We start from the raw sequence: 24,320 nt of genomic DNA, 5'->3' as shown, positions 1-24,320 counted from the left end.
GTACAAATATGTACAACAACCCAATCTTCATTATATTAAACTAACTGAGTAATACAATAGTCTAGGGCTCCCATACAAGGGATACAAGATACAGTGACACTCTCGCTACAGGCTTTATGTTGTATCTCGTCCTGCTCTCTAGCTGCCCCTTAATCCATCAAGACACAACACATAGAGTCTCCAAGAGGGCTGCCACCTATCACTACTGCAAGTCGCTTCTGCTACAATGAACACGGGCTAATCCAATCTGCTCTTCTAGGTTGGCCAACACCTAAGCTCCAATCTACCAATCTAGTAGCTTCTTTTGTCCATCAAAGAGCTACACATTAGGCTCAATCCTTCATCCAACCTTCAACTATCAAGATTTCATTATGACTATTTATCAAGGGCTACTTTGGGCCATCAACATGCTGCCCTCCACTAGTCCAATGATGCCCAATCCTTCACTGTGAAATTTGCTCCAAGGAAAAGCTTCTAACCACCGCGTTAAGCCTTCCAATTGGCTCCCATAGGCTGCTACAAATTCCTCCACACATGGACCATCCAACTAGCAACAAAACACATCAACCATGCATACCTTTCACTGTTCTGAACTATTGTGCACTGTTGTCACGTCAATGGACTGGTTAGGGCTACTAACAGTCCCTTGTCAGCCCCTCCTTCTCTTCCAAAAGACCTCCTACAGCTGCGGCCTCCTCTTCTTAATTTCTTCCCACAATCTACTCCAATTATGGGCTAATACCAGCCCCAAGCAACCTTCCTCGGCCCTCCTCCTACTCAAAGAAACAAGGTCTGTGGCCTTGTTGTGTCATACATCAGCTCCACGGCACCCTGTTTCAAAGACTATTGGGTTGCGGCCTACTTGTTCCATCATCTGGGAGTTGCGGCCTGCACAAGGGAAGAAAACCACACAAAAGAAGCCCAAAACACAGTCCAGAACTCACTCTAGGCATGCAGCTGCCTCCCTGTACTAGCTCATACCTCCTAATCCATCAAAAAGATGCCAAACAAGCCTCTCTCCAACTCAAATTTGTCATCATAGATTGTCGCTACTTCAGATCAATAAATCTTATGTTTTGTTGCACATTTGGATGCCTAAATGACCTCCATACACCTATTTATACACTTTAGAAGGGTCAACAAATAGACATGTCTCTTGGCACATTCACACCAAACCTACATGACTTATGTGCCAAAAATTCATTTGTCAACTTCAAAAATTCATAACTCATCAAGGACATCTCAAAATTCGACGATTCTCGAAGCATTGGATTCTCCTTGCTATCCTCTATCATCTCCATCCATCACATGTCCAAAATGCTCCATGGTTTTGGCCCAAACATCGATGGGTGCAAAACCCCAACCTTGGGTTCCAAGCCCACAAGTGACTCTTGTGGTGCTCCAACCTCCAAACCCTGAACCCTAGGGCTTGGAGTACCTCCCAAGCTACTCAAAAATCAACAAATATGAATTTGACTTCGGCATCCCCCTAAAATTTCCAATGTTCCACCAAGACTCCAGGACAGGGAAACGCGGGTGCAGGGAGACGCACAAGGGGTGTGAGAGTACCCTCAGATTTTAGGGAAATTTAGAGGGGACGGAGGGGCATCGGGGTATATAATATTTTTCTTTTTTAATATATATATATATCAAATTCATATTCAATAATGAGAGAATAAATACAATTATATATATATATATATTTCAAATTCATATTCAATAATGAGAGAATAAATACAATGATAGATACATAATTGAATTAAATAATGAAATACATTGATCCATACTCAGCATCCTTACTAATACATGCATGATTCATCCATAGACCACGAGATTAAATAATAAAATACTCTGACCCATATTCATCATTCATTATTCACCATTCCAGAATCTACATTGATTTAAAAATTAAATTCGTCATTCATCATTTTAGATTCTAAATTGATTTAAAATTAAAATTCATCATTCATCATTCTAGAATCTAATTAGTACTAAGCAAAATAAACCATAATGAATACTGAAATCTGAAGACTGGAATAGTAAATTGATATAACTAAAACTCAAAAATTGTGGAGTGATGAGTCTAAAAGTCACTCTAAAGTACACAGAGGGCTTGGTGCTCTTGATTAAATACTAATTCCATACCCTTGTACATGACAAAATGCAATGGAAACATTGCAATCCATCAAATCCTGAATTCCTGAAAAATTGTTAAGTCTGTTGGATTTCGAATGAGATCTAAAATTCTACTTTCTCCATATGAAATCAAATGAGGTTGGAACCACTCTCCAACATACTGAATCATTTCATGGTAATGTTAAAAATTTAAGTAAAAGGATGAAAATGAAAGATAAAGGAGAATGTCACGTTTACTTTCAGAATTTAACATTACCATGAATTGCATAGCATTAGTAGGGCAATATGGTCAAATACTAGGTTTCTTGTGTCATAAATCATTGTTTACAAGCAAATTTAAGGGGGGGCACATAGCCCATTTTGAGGGGGGCACCCAGGCGTCCCCCTTTTGGGGAGTCCCGCCCCCCCCCGACGTCTCTCCGCGTCTCACCCAAGGGGGAACATGGGGAAACGTTTCCCTAGACATCCCCCCATCTCGGGTGCGTAGGATGCAAGGGGTGCATGCACCCGACCCTGGGTGTCACGCCCCCACACCTACGGTAGTCTTTCAACCACTTATAGCTAGGTGCAGCACCACCGAACACTTTCTTTTCACCAATACTTATGTTCATGGACTACGCTTTAACATTCAACACTTAGTTTATTTTTCTTCACCAAGTATTATTATTATTTCTTTATACTAATGAACAACCATACACATTCATTATCCACAGCAATTATACATAAAGAACACAATTGCAACAGTATAAAGAGAGGGGCAACTCCCTGAACAATGAGTCTACCCGATTTCAATATATTATACAACTTTTACAATTTTACAAGTATACCTGGGAAACCCCAAGTTTCATACTTAGCCAAATTTCCACTCGGCAACACCTTCGTGCAGCCTCACACAGATACCAACCGCGTTCACCGTTTCAACACAAGTCTCCTTGCCCGAGTCTAGTGGGCACGCCCTCACACGGCCCTCCACCCAAGCTCCTCAACCGAACTCGTGTTACCCGGCAGGCGGGCACCTTCGTGCACCCTCCACCTGCACTTACAATCGACGGGCGAGCGCCTACATGCACCCTCCACCCAAGTCTCCAATCGGCAGGCGGGCGCCCACACGCACCCTCCACCTGTGTTTACCCCCAAACGACGAGCAGGCGCCTTCATGCGACCCACAACTCGTGCTTCGACCCGTCACCAAGACTTTGTGCCAACCTTCATGTAGAGCTGCCCGATGAGCGAGCGCATAACTTGCGCCTTGCTGCGGCTCTTCTCCACCCTTCACACTTTTCTTTCGATGAGCGAGTGATGTCCGATTGCTTGATGCTCCAATGCTCCAACCTACGCCCTCCATATATATGGGCGGTTGGGCGAGTCATGCCACCCAACCAACTCGTTCAACCGACGCCCTCATACTTACCAATTCGTTCGCCTTCGTTTGGTCGGCCCGCCCATCGCACGGGACCGCCAACCCATCCTTCGCCCGAATGCTTAAGTCTATGAGGTCGGCCCATGGGTGATGCCAACTCGTCCCCACGGTATAAACTCGCCTTTAGCCAAGACTCCCACTCGCATTTCATCACCGTTCGCTCGCACGCCTTAGCCATAGCTCGTAGTTTCACATCACATGACCGCAGGTCCTTACATCCTCCTCCACCTGAAGTCATTGTCGTCCTCAACAATATGTCATCCCGGTAACCATCCTACCACCAAGATTTTCATATCCGAACAGTCTTATCCATGATATCAACTAGTCCACATACTGCAAACATCCTTGCAACATATGTAGAACAACCAATTTCACCATGTGTCGTCCCTCCATAGGTTGCCTGTCAAAATACTCCGCCTGATACTAACACACATCTGCACACTGGTACCCTCATGACTCGAACTAGTCGGGTAGCTAATCCAACCATACGTCCAAATCACAAGAATGCACATCCTTATGCCACCATCAATCTTCCTCTGACTTCTGCTACATCTCGGACTCATCAAGAATCTGTTCAATTTCCCATGCTCAGGTCCATGGAATCTCCATCCCATCTGCAACATGTTCAGCCCATGGCCTTGTTGCACAAGAGTGTACAACCTCTCCACTGGCTCATACATCTCCATGTCATAACAGCATCTGCACAACATCCTTTGCTTCGGCATTCCCCATAGGATATCCATGAATGACACCTCTACACATGCTCCTACATAATGTCTCTGCATAAACTGTCATGCTCCTATCTTCAACCTGATGTCCATGACTCTAGTTGTCCATGATGTCCAACCCAAGTAGACTCCATCCCAACATCTGATCATCTGCATCCAAGTTTGCAATTTGTCATAAAGAAGCCTCCTCCCAAGGCCCCTTGCTAAGGTGGTGCAGCCCCTTCCAAATCAAGGTCCCTGCACCAACCCCTCTCCAAGGTTGTCTATAGAGAAAGGAGGGCCAGGAAGTTTCCTTGCTGACTCTCGTCCACCCATGTATCAGATTGATGTTGTGTCCTCAAGTATCTGTGCACAGCCTCAACCTCCTCACATGTACACCCAAGCTCCCTAGGCTTGGCTTTCGTCAACTGAAAGTCATATATGCCCATAGCATACCTGCAAAAATCCACTATACCCGCTGGATCCCTACCTTCATAATCCTCTTCAACCACTGCTTCTGAAGTAGTACTCGAACTCCCTTCTTTTGCAACTCCATTGTGAAGATCATTAGTAGAAGATGTCTTTGTCAAGTGTTTCAAGGTTCGTGAGATTGATTTCTCACTTGCTTCCTTCTTCCTCGCTCTTGCAACGAAGTCAATCAACTTCCCTTCCTTCGTTGTTTGAGTCATACCCCCAAGTCCTCTTTGCTCCACATCCTCATGCTTTACATTCGGATCTTTGGGATACAAAGTCATAGAATTCATCCTCGGTCTATACCCCAAGCAACTCCTTCTATTCGTCAGAACCATCATGGTTCTACCCTCAGCTGTGATCAAGAGAATGTCCCGGTCCACCATTGGTATGGCTTGTGCAAGTCTCATGAAATCTTGCCCCAGCACCATAGAATGATCATCCATGTCCACGATCAAGTCCAACTTTCCAAACCACGATCCCACTCCCACCTGAGCGTTTTCCATCACACCAGTAACAGCTTTCATGGTAAAGTTGACTGCTTTGAAAGCACTCCACTCTCTCTCCATCTTAGCTTTCTTCCCAAAAGACTTTGTTGCCTTCCTACTTAAGAAGCTATGAGTAGCCCCTATATCCACCAAAGCTGCAAATCTCTTGCCTTCCATGGTCACCTGCACAAAACTCAGCTTCAAGGCATCACCTCCTTCTGTCGACTTTATCTTGTGTATTACGTCAGCAACCTTCTTCAAGAATTCGGCCTCAAAAGTGTCAATTTGCTTGTGCTCCAACTTGACAGTCCTCCTAAGGTACTTCACTTCCTTGCTTGGCTCTTCTAAGCAACCCGATCCTGGCTCAGCTTGATTCCCTTCAAGTTTGTCCTCCATCGTCTTCTGCTCAAGTGCACCAACCAAGTGTCCATTGACTACCTTCATAGAACTAAGCTTCCGAACATCCTCTGGATTGTCACGGTAGTGAGTTCCTAGCCTGTCAATGTAGTCAAGCTCATCCTGCTCAATTACAACAACCTTCTTACTAAAGAAGCTTCTTCTTTATCCTCAATTTGCTTGATTTCAGCTTCCACCATGGCACTTTTCTTCCTTAACCGGGCTCTTTCATCCAAGAGCTCTTGAAGACCAAGACCACTTTGTCGGATCTCCTCATCAAGTTCCTTGAGTTCACCATCTATCGTACTTCCGCATTGGCTTTTGAGTTCTTCAAGTTCCTTCCTTAGTCCCGAACAGCCTTCCCGAATCTTCATATTCTCAGCCTTCATTGAAACCCAATTAGAACTCCATCTACCCATTTGTTCCAACACCTTGTACCGGAAGACTTCACTTGCATTATGGCTAGATTCACCTGTCATAGGTTCATCCACCATCTTCGCCTTTCAGCCTTCACCAGTTCCCTGCAAAACTGAACCAGCTCTTGATTCCACCTGTCAGTGAGATCAGCTTCCTTCACTTGCAAGTACCTGTTTCCACTGCCACTTCGTCACGAGCAACCCTGCTCAAACACCAACTGTCAAGGTACGTATTAGCTTCAACCTTCAACACCCTGAATCAGTGATGCTCTGATACCATCTACACTTCACTGTAGATCTGTAGCAGCTTCAACCTTCAATGCCTGAATCAACTGCTCTGATACCAACTATCACGCCCCTACACCTACAGTAGTCTTTCAATCGTTTATAGCGAGGTGCGGCACCATCAAACACTTTATTTTCACCAATACTTATGTTCATGGACTACACCTTAACATTAGATACTTAGTTTATTTTTCTTCACCAAGTGTCAGTGAGATCAGCTTCCTTCACCTGCAAGTACCTGTTTCCACTGTCACTTCGTCACGAGCAACCCTGCTCAAACACCAACTATCAAGGTACGTATCAGCGTCAACCTTCAATGCCCTGAATCAGCTATGCTCTGATACCATCTGCACTTCAATGCAGATGTGTAGCAGCTTCAACCTTCAATGCCCGAATCAGCTACTCTGATACCAACTATCACGCCCCTACACCTACAGTAGTCTTTCAACCGCTTATAGCGAGGTGCGGCACCACCAAACACTTCCTTTCACCAATACTTATGTTCATGGACTACACCTTAACATTCGATACTTAGTTTATTTTTCTTCACCAAGTATTATTATTATTCCTTTATACTAATGAACACCCATACACATTCATTATCCACAACAATTATACATAAAGAACACAATTGCAACAGTATAAAGGGAGGGGCAACTCCCTGAACAATGAGTCTGCCCGATTTCAATATATTATACAACTTTTACAATTTTACATGCATACCTGGGAAACCCCCAAGTTTCATACTTAGCCAAATTTCCACACAACAACACCTTCGTGCAGCCTCACACGGATACTAACCGCGTTCACCGTTTCAACACACAAGTCTCCTTGCCCGAGTCGGGCAGGCGCGCCCTCAAACGGCCCTCCACCCAAGCTCCTCAACCGAACTCGTGTTACCCGGCGGGCGGGCACCTTCGTGCACCCTCCACCCGCACTTACAACCGACGGGCGGGCACCTACACGCACCCTCCACCCGAGTCTCCAACCGGCGGGCGGGTGCCCACACGCACCCTCCACCCGTGTTTACCCCCGAACGACAGGCGGGCACCTTCGTGCGACCCACGACCTGTGCTTCGACCCGTCACCAAGACTTCGTGCCAACCTTCGTGTAGCTGCCCAATGAGTGGGCGCATAACCTGCGCCTTGCTACGGCTCTTCTCCACCCTTCGCACTTTTCCTTCGATGAGCAAGTGATGTCTGATTGCTTGATGCTCCAGTGCTCCAACCTACGCCCTCCATATATATGGGCAGTAGGCGAGTCATGCCACCCGGCTGACTCGTCCAACTCGTTTAGCCGACGCCCTCATACTTGCCAATTCGTTCGCCTTCGTTTGGTCGGCCTGCCCATCGCACGGGACTGCCAACCCATCCTTCGCCCGAATGCTTAAGTCTATGAGGTCGGCCCGTGTGTGATGCCAACTCGTCCCCACAGTATAAACTCGCCTTTAGCCAAGACTCCCACACGCATTTCATCACCGTTCGCTTGCACGCCTTAGCCATAGCTCGTCATTTCGCATCGCATGACCGCAGGTCCTTACACTCGGGGACGGGTCCCCGCAGAACGCTAGAAATTTCCCTAAAATTTGAGGGTATTCCCACACGTCCCCCTTGTGCATCTCCCCGCACCCACGTCTCCCTGTCCCAGAGCCTTGGTGGAACATTGGTTTACCAGTGAAATAATGTAGCTATGGCCAGAATGTTAACCATGACTACAATCAGTACTTGAATTTGCGGCTGAAGCTGCCTTCATATCGGTGCATTTTTTCTCAAAGTCCTGTGTTTTCCTCAACATTGTTGGCATCCATTTCATCTTAGCTCTGCCCTTAAAAGAAAGTGTGGTTGGAAGTATCAATTCATAATGCTGGAAAAATCTTGCATTTCCATGGTACTATAGTCAACACCCATTGAAATCACTCAAAACTACATCATTGTTTAGACTTATCATTTAAAACCAGCCAATGTTTGTGAAAATGAAAACGTGGATGCTCTAAAGATAATTTTCTCTTGAGATACTGCTTTATATCATCTATGGTATTTCACGTGGAAGTATAACTTGTGGCTTTTTTCATCTTACCAATATGTCTGTATTTCTTCACACCATATCATGTTACATCTATTTGATGCATGAATTAGTAGAGAATGGATATACAACAGTTATGCTTAGAGTCTAGACAAAAGGATTTAGACTGACATATTTCCCTTTGATGATAAATGTGCCTGCCATACTACACAAGAACAAGGAACCTACAAACCTGACAAATCCTAGAGACTACTTCCCAGAATTTTCCCTTGCAGATATGTAAATCAGTTCAACTACACGCTGAATGTCGGAGGAGGTACCAACACAAGATATAAAAATGAAAGATCCAAAATGACCATCAAAGATGGCTATTTATGCAGCCGGCAAAACAGAGAGGTACTGAGGTGGTAGAATCCGAGATAAGAAATAAAAGTAGGTAATTGGTAAAATCTCATATAAGTTCTAATCTGAATAGCAAATGGGGAAGATAGAGATGACATCATAGCCTAACAAACTCATTCAAGGCACTTTTATGCTCTCCATATCAATTAATAAATGAACAGGCTTGCCTTTTATTTTTTCCACTGACAGTGCATCGAAAGTTGCTTGAACAAAATTGTGCAAGTAATTCTGTTGCTTGAAGACTGTGACCTGAAAATAAGAAACAAAAAATTATAGCCTCACCTAAAAACTTCAGTCAATAGCATTCTACATATAAGATGGACCAATACAAAGAAGCAATAGCTTGCGATGGATAGCCAACATATATGAGATGGCATATAAAAAATTGAAATCTAAATGTAGCATGCTGAAACAAAAGTGTACAAAGTGCCATAAGAAACAGCAAGAGCACGAGACACTGGCTCCGTGAAAGCTCAGAAGAATAACTAATTCTGAGAAGACACAAAGCAAGTACAGTAATGAAAAAGTTAGACCACACCAAACAGATATTCTAACCAACTAAAGTATGGACAGTGTATTTCTCTGACAGTTGACTGAAGTGGCTGCACATCATAATATGACAGAGAAAGCCAAAAACTGCAATTTTATACTTCTACTTCTCTAACAAAAGTTTCATTGAGATTTTTGAAAATTCCCTTTTTAATCAATGAAAACTTCACTGAATTTAATCCGTTGAGACTAAATAAACAGATATTTGAATTATTCTCTATGAGGCAATATATATAAGAATATGGCACAAATTGGACGCTTCAAACAAACAATGCACAGAAACTTGTTATGAATATCCAGTTTGTAAATATAAGAACATTAGTCATGCCAACAATATTAATCAGGTAAATAATTCTTCATCAAATACTAACAAACTCAAGGGTGCCAATCATTTCCCTATTTCGTTGGCAAACACAGTTGTGAATAATGAGACGAAAATCATGATCTTTCGGTTCTTCGTTTTGCAGCTTTCACTTGTACAGTAATTGATGCAATCATAAGGAATAGGTTCTCCTGTTCCAGATTAGAGGTGGTTCGCATCTCATTGTGTTATTAATAGACTAACCACCATATTAACACAAAAAATTCATTCAGTAAGCAACCTCTAGACCATCCAGGACATCATCTCTCGTAATGGAATCCAGAATGATCAAACCAAAGTACCCAACCCCAAAGTAATATCTCCATGGATCCTTAAGCATAACCGGACAACATCTAAATTACTCGCATCTTATTTCTCCATGTTGTGGTGGTGTAAAATGTATGCCTTGAAATAGTCCGATGAGGCCAAACATATTTCGAACTAAAAGTTGCAATTACAACAGCTATGTTACATCACCAATTTTTTACTATCTTGATCAAAGCAATACCTCAAGCATTACTGTTAGTCACCCTCACGCACTTGGAATATAGCCAGGATCCATCTTAACCCTGTATCTATTAAGCACTGAAAAGGATCAAAAAGACATCTAAGAGAAAACATATCACAGCTAAGATCTATGTCACAAGGTTTGCCGAACTTCAACCTAGGTTTGAAATTCAGTGAATCTAAAAAACTTTGGGGTTCGTTGAGGTTCATTGAACCTCATAGTCATTGACTGAGTCCACGGCTCAAACTCGTAACCTTGTGTCACAGCTCAAGTCCATAATCTGGCCTCACAGTTTCCATGTCCATCATAACATTTTTTATGTTTATTGATGTTGCTTTGTTACCACTTTATGTTAACCAGATCCAAACCTTGTCAAAAAATTCAAATTCAAACCAAACCTAATCTTTCCCAAACCTGAACCATGTGACTTAGGTTAAGATGGATCTATGTTGGTTCATTTTACAGCTATTATGGTCAGAACTAGGTTGGGTGTTTTACAGTTTAATCTTATTATGGGGGATTTTTAGTATTGTTATTTTTGTTTGGATTCTTAGTTTCTCCTTTTCAAAAGACCACATTTTTTTAATTTAGTTTACTAGCGTTCCAGATGTGACACATTTACATATGCTGTAGATGCACCTTGCCACTCGATGCAAAAATAAAAAGTTGACCTTAAGGATAGACATTAAGAACAAATATGGTAAAGATAATCTTGGTTATCCTACATGTATCGGCTAAATCAAGGCAATATCTCCATGGGAATAAGTTTTGGGTGAAGAATCATCATTCTTCACTGTTTCCATTACTTGGCAAAATCTTTTGCAGGAATATAATACAAATAGATCTACAAATTCCAAGACTTAGATATTAAAAACATACGTACCCAAAGCAAGGAAAATAAAACAACAGAACTCTCAAAAATATGAAGATCCAAGTTGCTCAACCATCTCAATATCCTTACCATCTTGGGTTTCTAGTCCATGACAATGTCCAATGCCACCTCTCAACAACTCCTCACTCACTACAACAAACAATTGCCTTTCCCATATTGGAAGTTACAAGGGTGCACCTTATTCTACAAGGACCATATTTCTCTTCCATGTTTTAGCCTTGAACAAAAGAGAAAGCAGGAACACCACCAAGCTCCCTTAGAGAGCCACTTGAGCTTTGCCAAAAACATATGAAGGATGGTCCTCTATTAGAAAGATGTAAAAGGTGATAGAAAATGTTTTATTCAGAATTGCGATAGCTACCAAACACATTAAAATCTTTTATCCCTGAAAAAGGGAAAATTAAACTAAACTCTCAAAGATATGACGATCCAAGTTGCTGAACCATCTCAATCAGTGTTATCATACCTGGGATTAAGGGAGAAGTAGGTCGTGAAGTCCCATTTAGGACATGCATAAATCCCTGGAAGGGTCTCAACCTTATGACTTTGGTGGTCACCCCAACGCAAGTAAATATATATACCGAGGGTAATTCAGATAAAAAGTTAAATTAAAAAAGATATTTCATGTTAACGAGTGATTGCAAGAGTAGTGATACACAATAATGTGATACGTGAAGATATTAATATTCATGTCACTTCATATGTTAAATATGCGACCCCTCTGGTGTTAGATATTGTCAGTAGTAGCTAGGTTGCTAAACTACATAACTAACCAGGGTACTCAATATATCACCTCTAGTGATTTATGAAGTGTGAGAAATGTATTGGTGTAGCATCATTAAAAAAAATGCCATTTACTTCCTCTCTCCACTATTCTGTGTGAATCAATATACCCTAAATTCTTGCAGTTACTTGCCTCCTCCATACTGCTTCCTTTTTCATGCTCAAAAGGTTGTTCGACTTAATCTTCTTCTCTTACAATTGCAATGGACCCATGTGCCTAAAAATTTTATAGTTTCATATATGCTTCTAGTGCACCCTTAGTGGCAAGCTCTAATTTTTGTATCATTATCTTAAGTATGGCTTCAAACCAATAGTTAAGTAGTTACTGCTTCATATGGTAGGGATTTTGTATCAATGATCCACCGTGGGTTTTGGTATTTTAGATTTTCAAGGAGGTATTACAAATGCTTTTTATGGCACTATGGTAGTGAACTCTTCTACCACTTAGATTTTTCTGAAAAATGTTATATGTGTATATTATCATACCAATAGAAATTTGGAAGCTGTTTTAAAATAGAGATGTTATTAACTTCTCGCATAATGAGCACCAAGAAAAGGCATACCTGTATAATAAATAAGTTTTACCATATTAATCCCTTTTCTAGGAAAACATATCTACAAATTAGAAATGTGCCCATTGAGGCCTAAACCTGCATAGATCCATGTTTACCCTAAATATATAAAGCAACAAGAGGAATCAAAAATAAATTGAGGCACAACCCTATTGGTGCTTAGGGTTAGGATTTGCCTTTACTTTAAGAATTTAACATTACCATGAATTGCATATCAATACTAGGGCCATAGGCGTGAATATTAGGTTGCCCCACTCAAAAATTATTGTTTCTTTGAAAACAATTCGCGTTTGGAACATCTTTGAGAAAAAAAATTTGTGGGAGCGCACTCCCAAGTCGCTCTCGATCTGCTCTCGCACAGAGTGCACTTCGGGAGCGAATTCAGGGGCGGCTTCCCCACAGCCCTGGATCAGTTGCACTCAGTTCACCAGAGGCCGAGTACATTGCTGTCAGTTTGGCAACGTGTGAAGCTATCTGGACGAAGAAGTTGTTTATGGGACTTTTCAAACAAGGTATGGAGCCTATTGTGATACATTGTGACAATCAGAGTTGCATTAAGCTCTCTGAGAATCCAGCGTTTCACGATCACTCCAAGCATATCGAGATCAAGTATCATCATTTCAACGATTGTGTGCAGAAAGGGATAGTGAAGCTACTATACATTCCAACAAAGGAGCAGACAGCAAATATCTTGACCAAGGCATTGGCAAGAGGTAGCTTTGTCTATTTCAGAGATAAGTTGGGAGTTGTATAGAATCCCTTCCCTGCTAAGAGTGAGTGTTGAAAATGTAACATGGAAGGTCTTTTGGCTTGTGCCTTAGCCAAAAAGACCATGAGTTTCTTTCTCTTAGCATGAGTGCAAGCTCATGAGTCAGACTTCAGTTACAATGAGTTTATTTCCAGTTTACTGGAATAATCATCAAGATTACATACATAGAGTTGGAGCTTTAGTTACGCAGAGTCTTCATCAATTTGACTACAGGATGAGGTGGTAGTTACAAGTTGAGTTAGCACGAGTTAGTCTTCAATTTTGACTAAAGGAAGAACGAGTTAATACTCCAAGTATTGATTGGATAGAGAATCAATTAGACTCTCAGTTAACTCGCTATTAGAACTCGACTTCTAAATTAAGTTGGGTCTCCCTGTATGGATCAAAGTTTACCTATAAAGAGAAGGACGAAGGCACAATCCACACACAAGTTTTATGAGATCATTCTTTATTTGTGGGTGTGCATTCTTAAGGAGCAAATGTGCACGAATTTAGGAGGAGAATTGCACTAGAGAATATGAGCTAATTTGCAAAGAAATAAGGGCCTAGTGCGCTAGAAAATAGGAGATCTAGAGCGCAAGGAAATAGGGGGCTGCTAGTGTGCAAGAATCAAGGAGCAAGATTAGGTTTTTGTAAGGCAAATCAAGGCTAGTTCAGCATGAGAACAAGTGTATTCTCAGAGAGACAGATTTCTTTGTAATGGATCAATTGCTCAATAACCATCGATAAAATACCACAACAAAAAAGCAAGTTTTCCCATTTGGGTTTCCTGGGTTAACAAGCATATCAATTTGTGTGATATTTATGTCTGGAGTTTTATTCCGCTGCTTAGTTGTTAAGAATCTATAAATATTGGTGAATGTAAATTTGGTTTCAATATTTGGTTTCCTTGTTTTCAATTATTGATCTAAGTAGTTGCATATTTTCATGGAAATTTAACACCATAATCCATATCAAATGCCCAAATACAAACAAGCATATGCACCCAATTGCAAAATGAATAAAGTACCTTTTGATCAGAAGTCCACCTTCGTTCATGTGCTCTTTCCAGATGGGTGCAAAGGCGTATGACTGATGCAGGTGGCAAAGATAAAATGGCACGTCATCAGCTAGTGGTGGTTGTCAGGGGCTACATGGCTAGCCGGCTAAATGTGAAGAATGGGAGAAAAAAAAAATTCTCCTATGGGGTTACCCATTTTGGCGGGTAACAAGGCTTGGGAAGGTGCACAAGAACTAGAGGGTGAGCCAGTTCCAGGTAGTTATTCCAGAAGTACATTCCTTGCTAAAAGGGAGTGCTAGAGTTTGTAGCTCAGGCAAATACTTCAGATCATTGAGATCACCATTAGAGATCCAAGTGAGAAACTTGGGAGTGAAGGTCAAGCAAAGACCTTGAGAGTCGAGATGGCCTACGATTTGGAGTTAGAGGGAGTCAGGCTTCAGAGGGAGTGATCAAGCTCAGGAGGGAGTCAGTCTTTATAGGGAGTCAACAGCTCTGAGGTAGACAACCTTCAGGTTCAGAAAGTCATGGTACAAGATGGCCATGCATAATGCTCAAGAGCAGAGGCTTCCGGGAGCAGGGTGTATTCGAAGAAGGGTCCCTGTCATACAGTGGGAATTGCTTCTATGTCATATGAAGCAGGTATGGTAGCAGATCAAGGGTGGAAATGTGTTCCAAGTTCAAAGGCAAAGCCACTTCTAAGTGACCTTGTGAGAATACATCCCTCGCTAAGAGGGAGTGTTGATGTTTTGGGTAGCATCAAGCATATTCTCACGTGTGAGGCAAGTGGGCTAAGTGATGGGGATTTGCACCTATAGACCCATGGTATTCTAACGACCCATGGTATTCTGATGACGCATGGTATAGACAAGGGTGAGTGATTCGTTCTCGTCGCTCGGCAAGAGAACATCTTGTGAAGGAGAAGGCCAAGTCCTTAGACCCCTTGAGGGTCGAGAGAGCCTATGGAAGGTGGTCAGCAAGAGAGCATCTTGTGGAGGAGAAGGCCGGGTATGTCTTAGGCCTTTGAGGGCCGACAGGGCTTGTGGAAGGTAGACGACAAGAGAGCATCTTGTGGAAGAGGCTGAGTAGGCCAAGAGGGCCCATTAACAACAAAGAGGGTTGAGTTGGGCCGAGAGGGGGGCGAGTTACAAGTTCCCCTTTAGCTGTTATTTCTCTACGTAATTTTCTGTGGGTCAAAACAAGGGTTTTTCTGTGTAAATTTTCCCTTGTGATTCAGTATTTTAATGAGCATTGTAAGAGTCATTTTCCCTGGTATGGGAGCCCTAAATTTCTGAAGGACTAAAAAGATTTGTGTTTTGGGGCTGAAATTTTGTGTTCACTTGTGCATGATCTAATTGCTGGTTTTATAAGTTCCGCTGTGCATAATTTGTTTTTAGTTAGACACATCAGTGTGTTTCAGTTAATTAGCTGCATTAAAGTTAATTTGAAACTGTTACCAAAACTGGTGTGCGAATGGGCACTGAGTCTAGTGCCCACAGAAATCTAACATGGATGGAGATTGTTTCAAGACTTTGCAGGGACAATGTTTTTTTACTTTTTGACCCTTTCAAGGCAGTCAAAGGTATATTCTGATTTCACACTTGAAATAACAATGAGACTGTTACCAGATCTAGTGTGTGAATGGGTACTGAGTCTAGTGCCCACAGAAATCTAACATAGATGGAGACTGTTTCAACTTTCAACTTTCAAGACTTTGCAGGGACAATTTTTTTTCTTTTTGACCCTTTCAAGGCAGTCGAAGGTGTATTCTGATTTCACACTTGACATAACAAATATAAAGAATTTTTGTCATGGGAAAAAACCTATCCAACAATAGACAAAAAGATCACCAAAATCCTTATCAAAATGATCTTACTTGTGGCCTACAATTTTTCCTATTCCTTAAGATCTCAGCCAGATTGACCTTTTGTCACTTCTGTTCATTATGATGCAGCAAGCCTGAATCATCATGCAGTATAGTCTATAATTTATATCTCTGACATACTAGTGCACAGCTTACTCTTTTTTTTCCCGTTAGAAAAAGCCATAATTTTATTCATATGAAAAAATTACATTTTGTAGATGCTTAAAGCATATGCAGATGGTTGTCCATGTATTAGCATGAGACAAAGTTACAAAAAAAAAGAGATCAAGCTGGCCTATGCTTTTCTGCCCTTCTTCTTCTCCACCCTTCGCCAACCATCAGAGTTGGGAGAGGGTGCAATAACGGCTAGCTGATTTTCCATTGTGTTCATTGGAAGTTCTTTGTCAAATTCTGATCCTTCAGATCCATGTGTTCTTTTGATGCCGCCTACTTCCAGCTGAGGTTCTTGTTGCTGTTGTATATTGTCTGGCCCCAGATGAGTATCTGGGATATCTACTTCCTGAGTATATTTCTGTTCCAATTGTATGTCAGGTGTTGATTGGTTCCCTGTAGGTTCTGTCTGCATGTTCTCTTCTTCCATCAGGTCGGTATGTTGCCATCCTTTGGGCTTTTTTTGTTGTTTCTTATTTCCTTTGGGGTCCTTTCTAGCCAGTGGGCAGGTGTATTGGAGGTGCCCTGTTTGCATGCAGCTGCGACATCTGAATGTTGTGTTCTCATAGTCAAGTGGTTGAGTCCTCAGTGTATTGTTGTAGTTCAATGTAATGTGATCAGGTAGCCCCTGACTCAAGTCCACTTCTACGCATATTCTGGCAAATGTGAAGATTCCCCTGCTAACTCTGTCTTCATCTATTTTTAGGAATTTCCCCAAGGTATTCCCAATGGATATTAAAACTTTGTGATGCCAAAAGTGTAGAGGGAGGTTATGTAGCCTCACCCAAACAGGCATTGATGAGACTTTCATAGTATTTGCATCAAATTCAGCAAACCAGGGGGTGGTGAAGAGGCCAGCATTGCCCCAAAACCAAGGCCCCTGATTGATAATACTGTCTCGTTCTTGTTCTGTGTTGAATCTAACTATGAAAAAACCTTTTGAGCATAGGTGTATTTCACAGTTGGGTGACCATGTGGAGAAAATCCATTGATGCAGAGCATCGGATTTTGGCTAAAACCCATTAAATCTACAAATGATAGCATTTTTGGATAGATCAGTGTGTAGATCAGTTACCTCTGACAGAGTTACTTGTAGCATTGGGGATTCCAGTTTTTGATCCACAATATATGGGCCTGGTAGCTCTGGTGCTGCTGCTGATTTGTGTTGCATTTTTTCATAGTTGCATTTGTGTTGTATGGAGATCCTGAAGACTATGTCCTGTATATATCAAATTTTGGTATTTGGTGGGGGTTCCAAGTTGGTTCTGGATTTCCTTCTTTAACTCTTGTATATTCAGCCCCTTTCTGAGCCGCATGCAGTGATGTCTGCCCCCAATCAATTTGATGAAGATTTGTATCAGTTCTTCACCCATGCAGTTTGAAACATCCGTTTTGGAGCCACAATCCATAGGATTGGGCATTTTCTCTATAAACCCCAATGCATCTCTATTTCTTGTATTTTGTTCACGCCATGATTCCTCCGGATCTAGTTTGTATGGGTCCTTTTTTAATTAACCTGTCATTGCCTCACGTTTTATTGGGTTCGCTGTTGTCGGCCACCAAACATCTGTGTGGGACCTCCCCCGTCTTGTTGTAAACCGGGACGCAGCAGGCCCCTCTACTCCAGTCCCCTCTCGCCGAATCCGTTGCTAGGGTATATCTTTGGCCGGACTGGTTGATGCAATGCGTCGGCAACGTCGCTTGGTGTGCCAAGTAACCAATCCATCTCCTCGTCGTCCTGTTGCTGCAAGACGGATTGCAGCTCACACCCAAAAAGGGATGCCTGGTGGACATTTCCCCGGCCATGCAATCCTGGATATTGCAGGTGAAGATGAGACAAATGAAACCCTTTTTTCAAAAGTAAAACCCATATGGAACCCCTTTCCTGTTTTGGTTCCTTCTTCGGCTAAGAGGGGGCGCCTGTCGTCCTGCGAACGCTCTTCACTGAACTGTTTCGAGCCTGGGGAAATGCCTTCCCTGCAAGATGATAAAGAGGGGCCGCCATTGAAGTTGCAGAGCTGCGTCGGTTCCTCTAGTGCACAGCTTACTCATCATCTCATTTTGTCCTATTCAGTGACATGGAAGCATCTGATGTCTTGCTCTTTTTTCACTGGTGAAATGCCCGTGGCACTATGAAACTTTATAGCATTATAAGAAACCACATTGGTGAAGTCACTACTTCCACTATAATGCAACCTTGTATCAAATGGAGCACGCCCACCAGGCTTCAAGCCTAGGTCATTGTGGCAGCAAGCACCTCGACTTACCACTAGCCTGACAGACTAAACATCTAACGCATTGTTATTAAGATGTTTATTTTAATTTTCTCATCCGTTAAAAGCAATGTTAACAAAATTCACTAATGAAATGTAATTTTACTGAAAATAACTCACATACTGCCCAACACTAGTATAGGCATCTGTTTAGCACTTGCTCATCTCTGAATTTTCACTAGGATGGTAACATTGACAACTTGTGGGTCTAGTTGAAAAGAACATTGAAATGGTCTAAAGTTCACCTATGGACTTAGGGCAGCAATGGAGACACCAAACTACACAAGCTCAACTTATTTATGATTAGAAAGGGCTGGGTCTTAAATTGCCTTGGACATGTACCAGAAAATTAGGTGAGCTGTGTAAGTGGTCTATCCCCCAAAACAATAAAAGGGCCAGACCTTTGATTGTGGTGCCTCTTTATCAACAAATTATTGATATGTTTGTTACAAAATGAAGCAGGTGTGGCAGGAGCAATTCCATATAATCAAAAGGCACCCTGATCAATCAAGAATTCCCTATTGAATAATGAAGAAAAGGGAAACAAAACAGCTCATACTTGATTTTCTAATGAATCAACTTATGAAGAATGTCAAACAAATCAAACACATATCGTAGTCAACACAGGATCCAAGTTGCAACAAAGTAGATTTCAATATACCAGTATAGATCCATCTTAAATACGGATATAACATGAGCCGAGAGGATCCAATTTCTTCACTTGCTAATTTTTTTATGAGCACACATTATTTAAATGTTTTGTAAGATATCTCATTTTTTTTAGATTTTTTTAAAAAACTATGTTGGCCGACATGAGCAAAATTTCAACTTTGATGACGGATGGACAGGCTTACACATCATCCTGGGCTGTAGAATGAGCCTCTCGGCTCAATAATCCAAGACCCATGGTCATATAAACATGGAGCTAAATCCTCAACAACTGATATGCCACAATATTTAGTAAGCTTTTAATTGAGAAGTCATATGGACATGGAGCTAAATCCTCAACAACTGATATGTCACTATATTTAGTAGGCTTTTAATTGAGAAGGCATCACAAAGACAATAATCACAAGCAAGGAGATCCACAAAGCACACAAGCACCTCCAACTAATTGGCAAAGCTCTTCATGCACATTGCATATAGTACTTCACAAACCACCCTTATCTCATAATTGTTGCCATGTGGAATCATCGAAGAGACACACAACCTCTTTTTTTTAACTTGATCTTTTACACAAAAAGTTGTATTAGCATGGAATAAAATCTTCTGCAAGGGCATGCAGCTCTGATTCTGTAAGCTTGAATTTAAAAAGGCATCACAAAGACAACAATCACAATCAAGGGGAACACAGAAACATGATTGCAAGAATTGTCAATGAAACATGATGGGGGAGCTCACTTCGTGCTTGTTGCATAGGCTCATTTTCTATTGTGCAGCTCTTGGCACAACATGAAAATTCCCTTTTTCAATTAATCGTTTCATGAAGAACCCTTCCCAAATCAACAAAGTATTGCATTCATCCATGCCATACAAGCAAGGATTTCCCTCGTGCCAATACCGATTTGCCAACCATTGGGAACTTGTCTTTTTAGCATGGTGGATCCCTATGTTACAACAAATGCCACCCACTACTCGCATAATAATATGGGACCCTTCATTCAATAGTTTTAGATGTTAAACCTATTGAAAGAAATGGGAAACACCACTCTTTATTCAAAGGAGTACATGGACTTGCCACTTTCATGTACTCATTCGCAAGGAAAAGATGTCCATAACTTGCTCAAAAGGTTGTCCTACCATAACGAACACTAACAAAAAATAAACTCGTATAACAAACAAGTTGCGTTGTATTATTTCCCTTGTCTAGCCAATTAGATCTACATATTACTAGTGCACCCATTGAGCCCTAAATGGGATGTTGCGTATCAACTAGACAAATTTCAAAATACCTAGCACCCTAACCAACATCACATAAGAATAACCAGCAATAGCTAAAACTATTTTTTAGGACTCATCTGAAACCAACAACATTTTATCCCTTTTGGAAGAGCATTATCGTTGGATGAAAAGACGTGACATTACATTAATAACAAATTTTACGAAACCACAAACCAAGGTCATGCAGCAATGCCCTGTTGCCATAGAATCTCAAACAATGATTCCTTTTGATAATGCTGGAGAGAAAATGACGTAGTCGTTGAAGATAGTTATGTCATTTGTTCACCATGCAACAGTCAATGCTTTTGCATTTATTACATTATGAGATCACCACACAGTTGTAGTAAATGTTGTCAGTACTGTGATATTAGATTAAATGTGCCTCCTATGCTCCCTTTGATGCAATGCATTGACCTGTTTTATCATGTCCATGTCTTAATAGACTTTTTCAGTTAATGAACATTTAGAGTATTTGTGGTCATATTTTAAAAACCGCCACCAAATATGGATGAATGAATGATATTTTAACGTCCACAAGACTAAAAATAGTCTATGAGACCACCAACCTCCCTGCTCTTCATCTTTTGCAAATCAATCCTTTTCTTATTCAAATTGATGATGAGCTGGCCCATCCTTCTAAGAGTCCCCTCACTATAAAGACAATGCCAAGAGACCGATGTTAACATATTGCCATAATTGTCTCTGAAAGCATCACATCCCAAAATGAAATGTTTTTCCGAATCCACTGCCCTAGAAGTGCAAAATGTACACACCCGTTCTTCCCAAGCTTCTTTAGGTCTTTTCCACCGTCTCATTTCACACCAAAGTTGATGCGAGTAAGTTCTTAATTGAGCAATAAGATAGGGAACCAAAATAATATAACAAACTTAAATTTGGGAGGTAGGATCCTTGGAAGTTACATTCCTTTCTATTGTGTTGGACTTTTGTAGTTTACAATTGTCAACTTCGAAGTTTTGTCGAAATTGTCCGTTGTTTATATAATCCTATCCTAATGTTGGTGGTCTCTACAATGCTGCATAGTTGATTTATTGCAGGATATGTCCCCAATTACATCTCTATTTGTTTTCATCCCAATTAGTGCTTATGAGATCTACATCTCTTTTTGTTTTGATCCCACTCAATGCTTACTAGATCTGGGTTTAAGATGGATTTATGCTGGTTGATATAAAAACCACAACGAAAGAAATAATTCCTTTCAAGCCTAATGTTGACTTAATTGCGCCATATACAATAGGGTTAACTAATCTTTATTTATAAACGCAAAGAGCGATAAAAATTTGAATGGCAATCTCTGGAAATGCTCAAGAACTATTGCTACATGGTGGCTTGTGGTTGCAAAAACTCCAAAGTAAATATGTATTGTGGATAACTAATAATCATAAGAAGAAATCAAACATTTGCTAAACTTATGAGTGTACTTGTATACATAAGGAAACCATTTGGGGATTATACCATATATGAAGAATGATGATGATATAGTTTTTTTGCTGTTAAGTTTTAAAATATATTCTAACATCTATATACCTAATCTTTGGATCAATATGCATATTTGCAAATGCAACATATTCTAACATCTATACCTAATCTTTGGATCAATATTCATATTTGCAAATGCAACGATACTGGAATTGTAGAGTTAAATTATTTTTGCAGTTGACGATCAGAAACAGCTCGAATTATAACAAAGGCAGGCCAAGTACTATCATTGACTCTTTGTTTAAGCTCGCTAGAGTTTATCTCGCGAGCAAAACTGCTAAACCAAATCTACTTCATCCACAAAGGAACCTAGAAACCATGTGCCTAGTGTATCTAAGAATAGACAAGCGCATCTCCAGAATCCTCATCGATTTGGTTTTTGAAATATGGTTCTCAGATTTCTATTAAATTTGATCTTTCGCAAATCGATCGGGCTGAATCTCATAATTTTTGTTCTTCTTCTTTCTAGATCGCAGCCAAATTAGCTTTCTGTCAATTGCGTTCATTAAGATGCAGCAAACCTGAATTTTTAAAAACGCACCATGCACTAAAACTTATAGCTGAGCATTTACTAACACCTAGCTTATTCATCACCTTATTTTCTCAGCTCATGCATAGCCACGGCGCTTTAAGAATGAAATGTAGACATCTAATGCAGAGTACTCTGAATTTACTGTTTTAATTTTCCCAGCCCCGGAAGCAATATTAACAGAGGATTACGTACTGACATTTTTTAGTATTCCAGACATTCATTTTAGCATCACTCATCTCATGTATTTTCATTGGGATTCAATTCACCGTGTTCCACTACTTTAATAACGAAGCTGCCACCAAAAATAGCTGATGTCGCGAACTACTTGTCAAGATTCAGAGCAAATAAAACCAGCTGAGGGAATTGACCCTGAGATTAGCAAAGTTTTACCTTCTTCCTGAGGCCAGAGGTTCCTGGTTTTTGTCCATCGTAAGGAGAGGTTTCCTTCTTATTTACGCTAAAAAGCACCATTTTTCCAGCTTCGCCTGCAAAAGAGAACGCATTTGAATCTACAATAACATCAAACATTTAATTGCACATTATGTTCAATTTCAAAGAAAAAGATAGATCGGCATGAATAGCAGCAAGCAGCTCTGGATCGCGAAACAATCTCCGTGAAAATGGATGTAATGGAAGCAGATCTGAAACTCACCCGGTAGGTAATAGTACGCAGTATACACAATGGTTATGCAGCACGGGAGGGTTTCGTGACGGGATTCTGAGAGAGAGGGAGGGTTATAAAATGGAGCTTGGAGAATGTACGATGAAGCGAAGAAACAAGCTCCCCAATCCAGATATATGACGTGGACAAGCTGTGTGGTGTCGTGTCAGTCTTTTTGGTTTGGGTTGGCGTTTTTTGAACGCCCGAATTAATTATGGAAAACCATGACATGGCAGTACCTCATGGAACAGAAAAAAGTAGTAGTCTACCGACCTACATATCTTTGTTAGGTCAGGTTCGATTCCCAGCGCACCCAGTCTCTACTTCAGAATCCCGAAATGACACCTCACCCTTTTGGACCAATAAAACAGGTGCACCCCTAAAACACGTCAATTAATAAATGTTAACCACTAAATTCACATATACCCTTTGTCCGTAGATTTCGTATTACCCACATGATGAGAAATGGGAAGGTATGAGATTTTATGGAAAATTATTTTTTTATAGGTTATTTATAGTCTTGTGGACGTTAAAATAATTTTTTTTTCTTTTTATAATATAGTTAAAAGTTATTTTAAATTATCAACAAATTGTGAAAATTGGCATTGAATTTATGAAACCTGTCACATTTCACTGGCTGAGTTTTGAAATTCCTACTGGGCGATTCACAACGTGAGTCCCGTTAATGCAGGACCTTAATTTCTTTTATTAAAAATAATAATAAAGATGATTAGATTTACTTTAAAATATATATATATATATGTAATTATGTAAAGTATATAAAGTTAATAGTTAAAGGAGGGGAACATCCATATTTAAATATTAGGGTTTAGTGTTGGAGCAGGAAAGAAATTCCATTGAGAGTTCCATACATCTTATACATATTCAAGTAATTTGAACAATGTAATGGCATCACTCATTATTGGATTTTGTTCTACTTAAAACATTAACTCTACTATAACTATGAGGGGTTAAGCACAATTTTGTGGAGCAAAACCCAAATTAGGCTTTCCACCTTTGTAAAGATTAGCTTAATTGCAATTTTAATAACATTAATATATCATGGAATATGTGTTCCCCGTGAAGGTTTTTCGAGTCATAGAACGCTATTATGCGTCATTGATGAGATCATTGTGTTTGTTTTTTAATGTATAATGGAATGTGTTAACGTATTGATTTTGTACCATGTATTTGTCACTTAAGAAT

General features: G+C 40.6%; 1 protein-coding gene across 2 annotated transcripts in view; it reads right to left on the bottom strand.

The window, feature by feature from the left end:
* Positions 1–23,271, bottom strand: part of LOC149224007 (phosphoglucomutase, cytoplasmic 1-like) — a 78,326-nt gene extending 55,055 nt beyond the window's left edge. The window contains exons 1-3 of one of the 2 annotated variants that reach the window (XM_089385989.1): positions 23,106–23,271; positions 22,844–22,962; positions 8,912–8,993 (exon numbers count right to left, since the gene is read on the bottom strand). In XM_089385989.1, coding sequence (XP_089242115.1) covers positions 8,912–8,993; positions 22,844–22,924 — 163 coding nt within the window. In that variant the 5' untranslated portion in view covers positions 22,925–22,962; positions 23,106–23,271. The remainder of the gene's footprint in view (positions 1–8,911; positions 8,994–22,843; positions 22,963–23,105) is intronic. The other variant, XM_089385988.1, reaches the window with a different exon arrangement.
* Positions 23,272–24,320: the final 1,049 nt, after the last annotated feature.

The sequence above is a fragment of the Pinus tabuliformis genome, chromosome Q (assembly GCF_031772625.1).
Source record: "Pinus tabuliformis cultivar Carrire ecotype Pingquan chromosome Q, CPIR1, whole genome shotgun sequence".
In the NCBI taxonomy this organism is placed as follows: Eukaryota; Viridiplantae; Streptophyta; class Pinopsida; order Pinales; family Pinaceae; genus Pinus; species Pinus tabuliformis.
The sequence above is the reverse complement of the archived record's forward strand: the minus strand, read 5'-3'. Positions and strand labels throughout refer to the sequence as shown.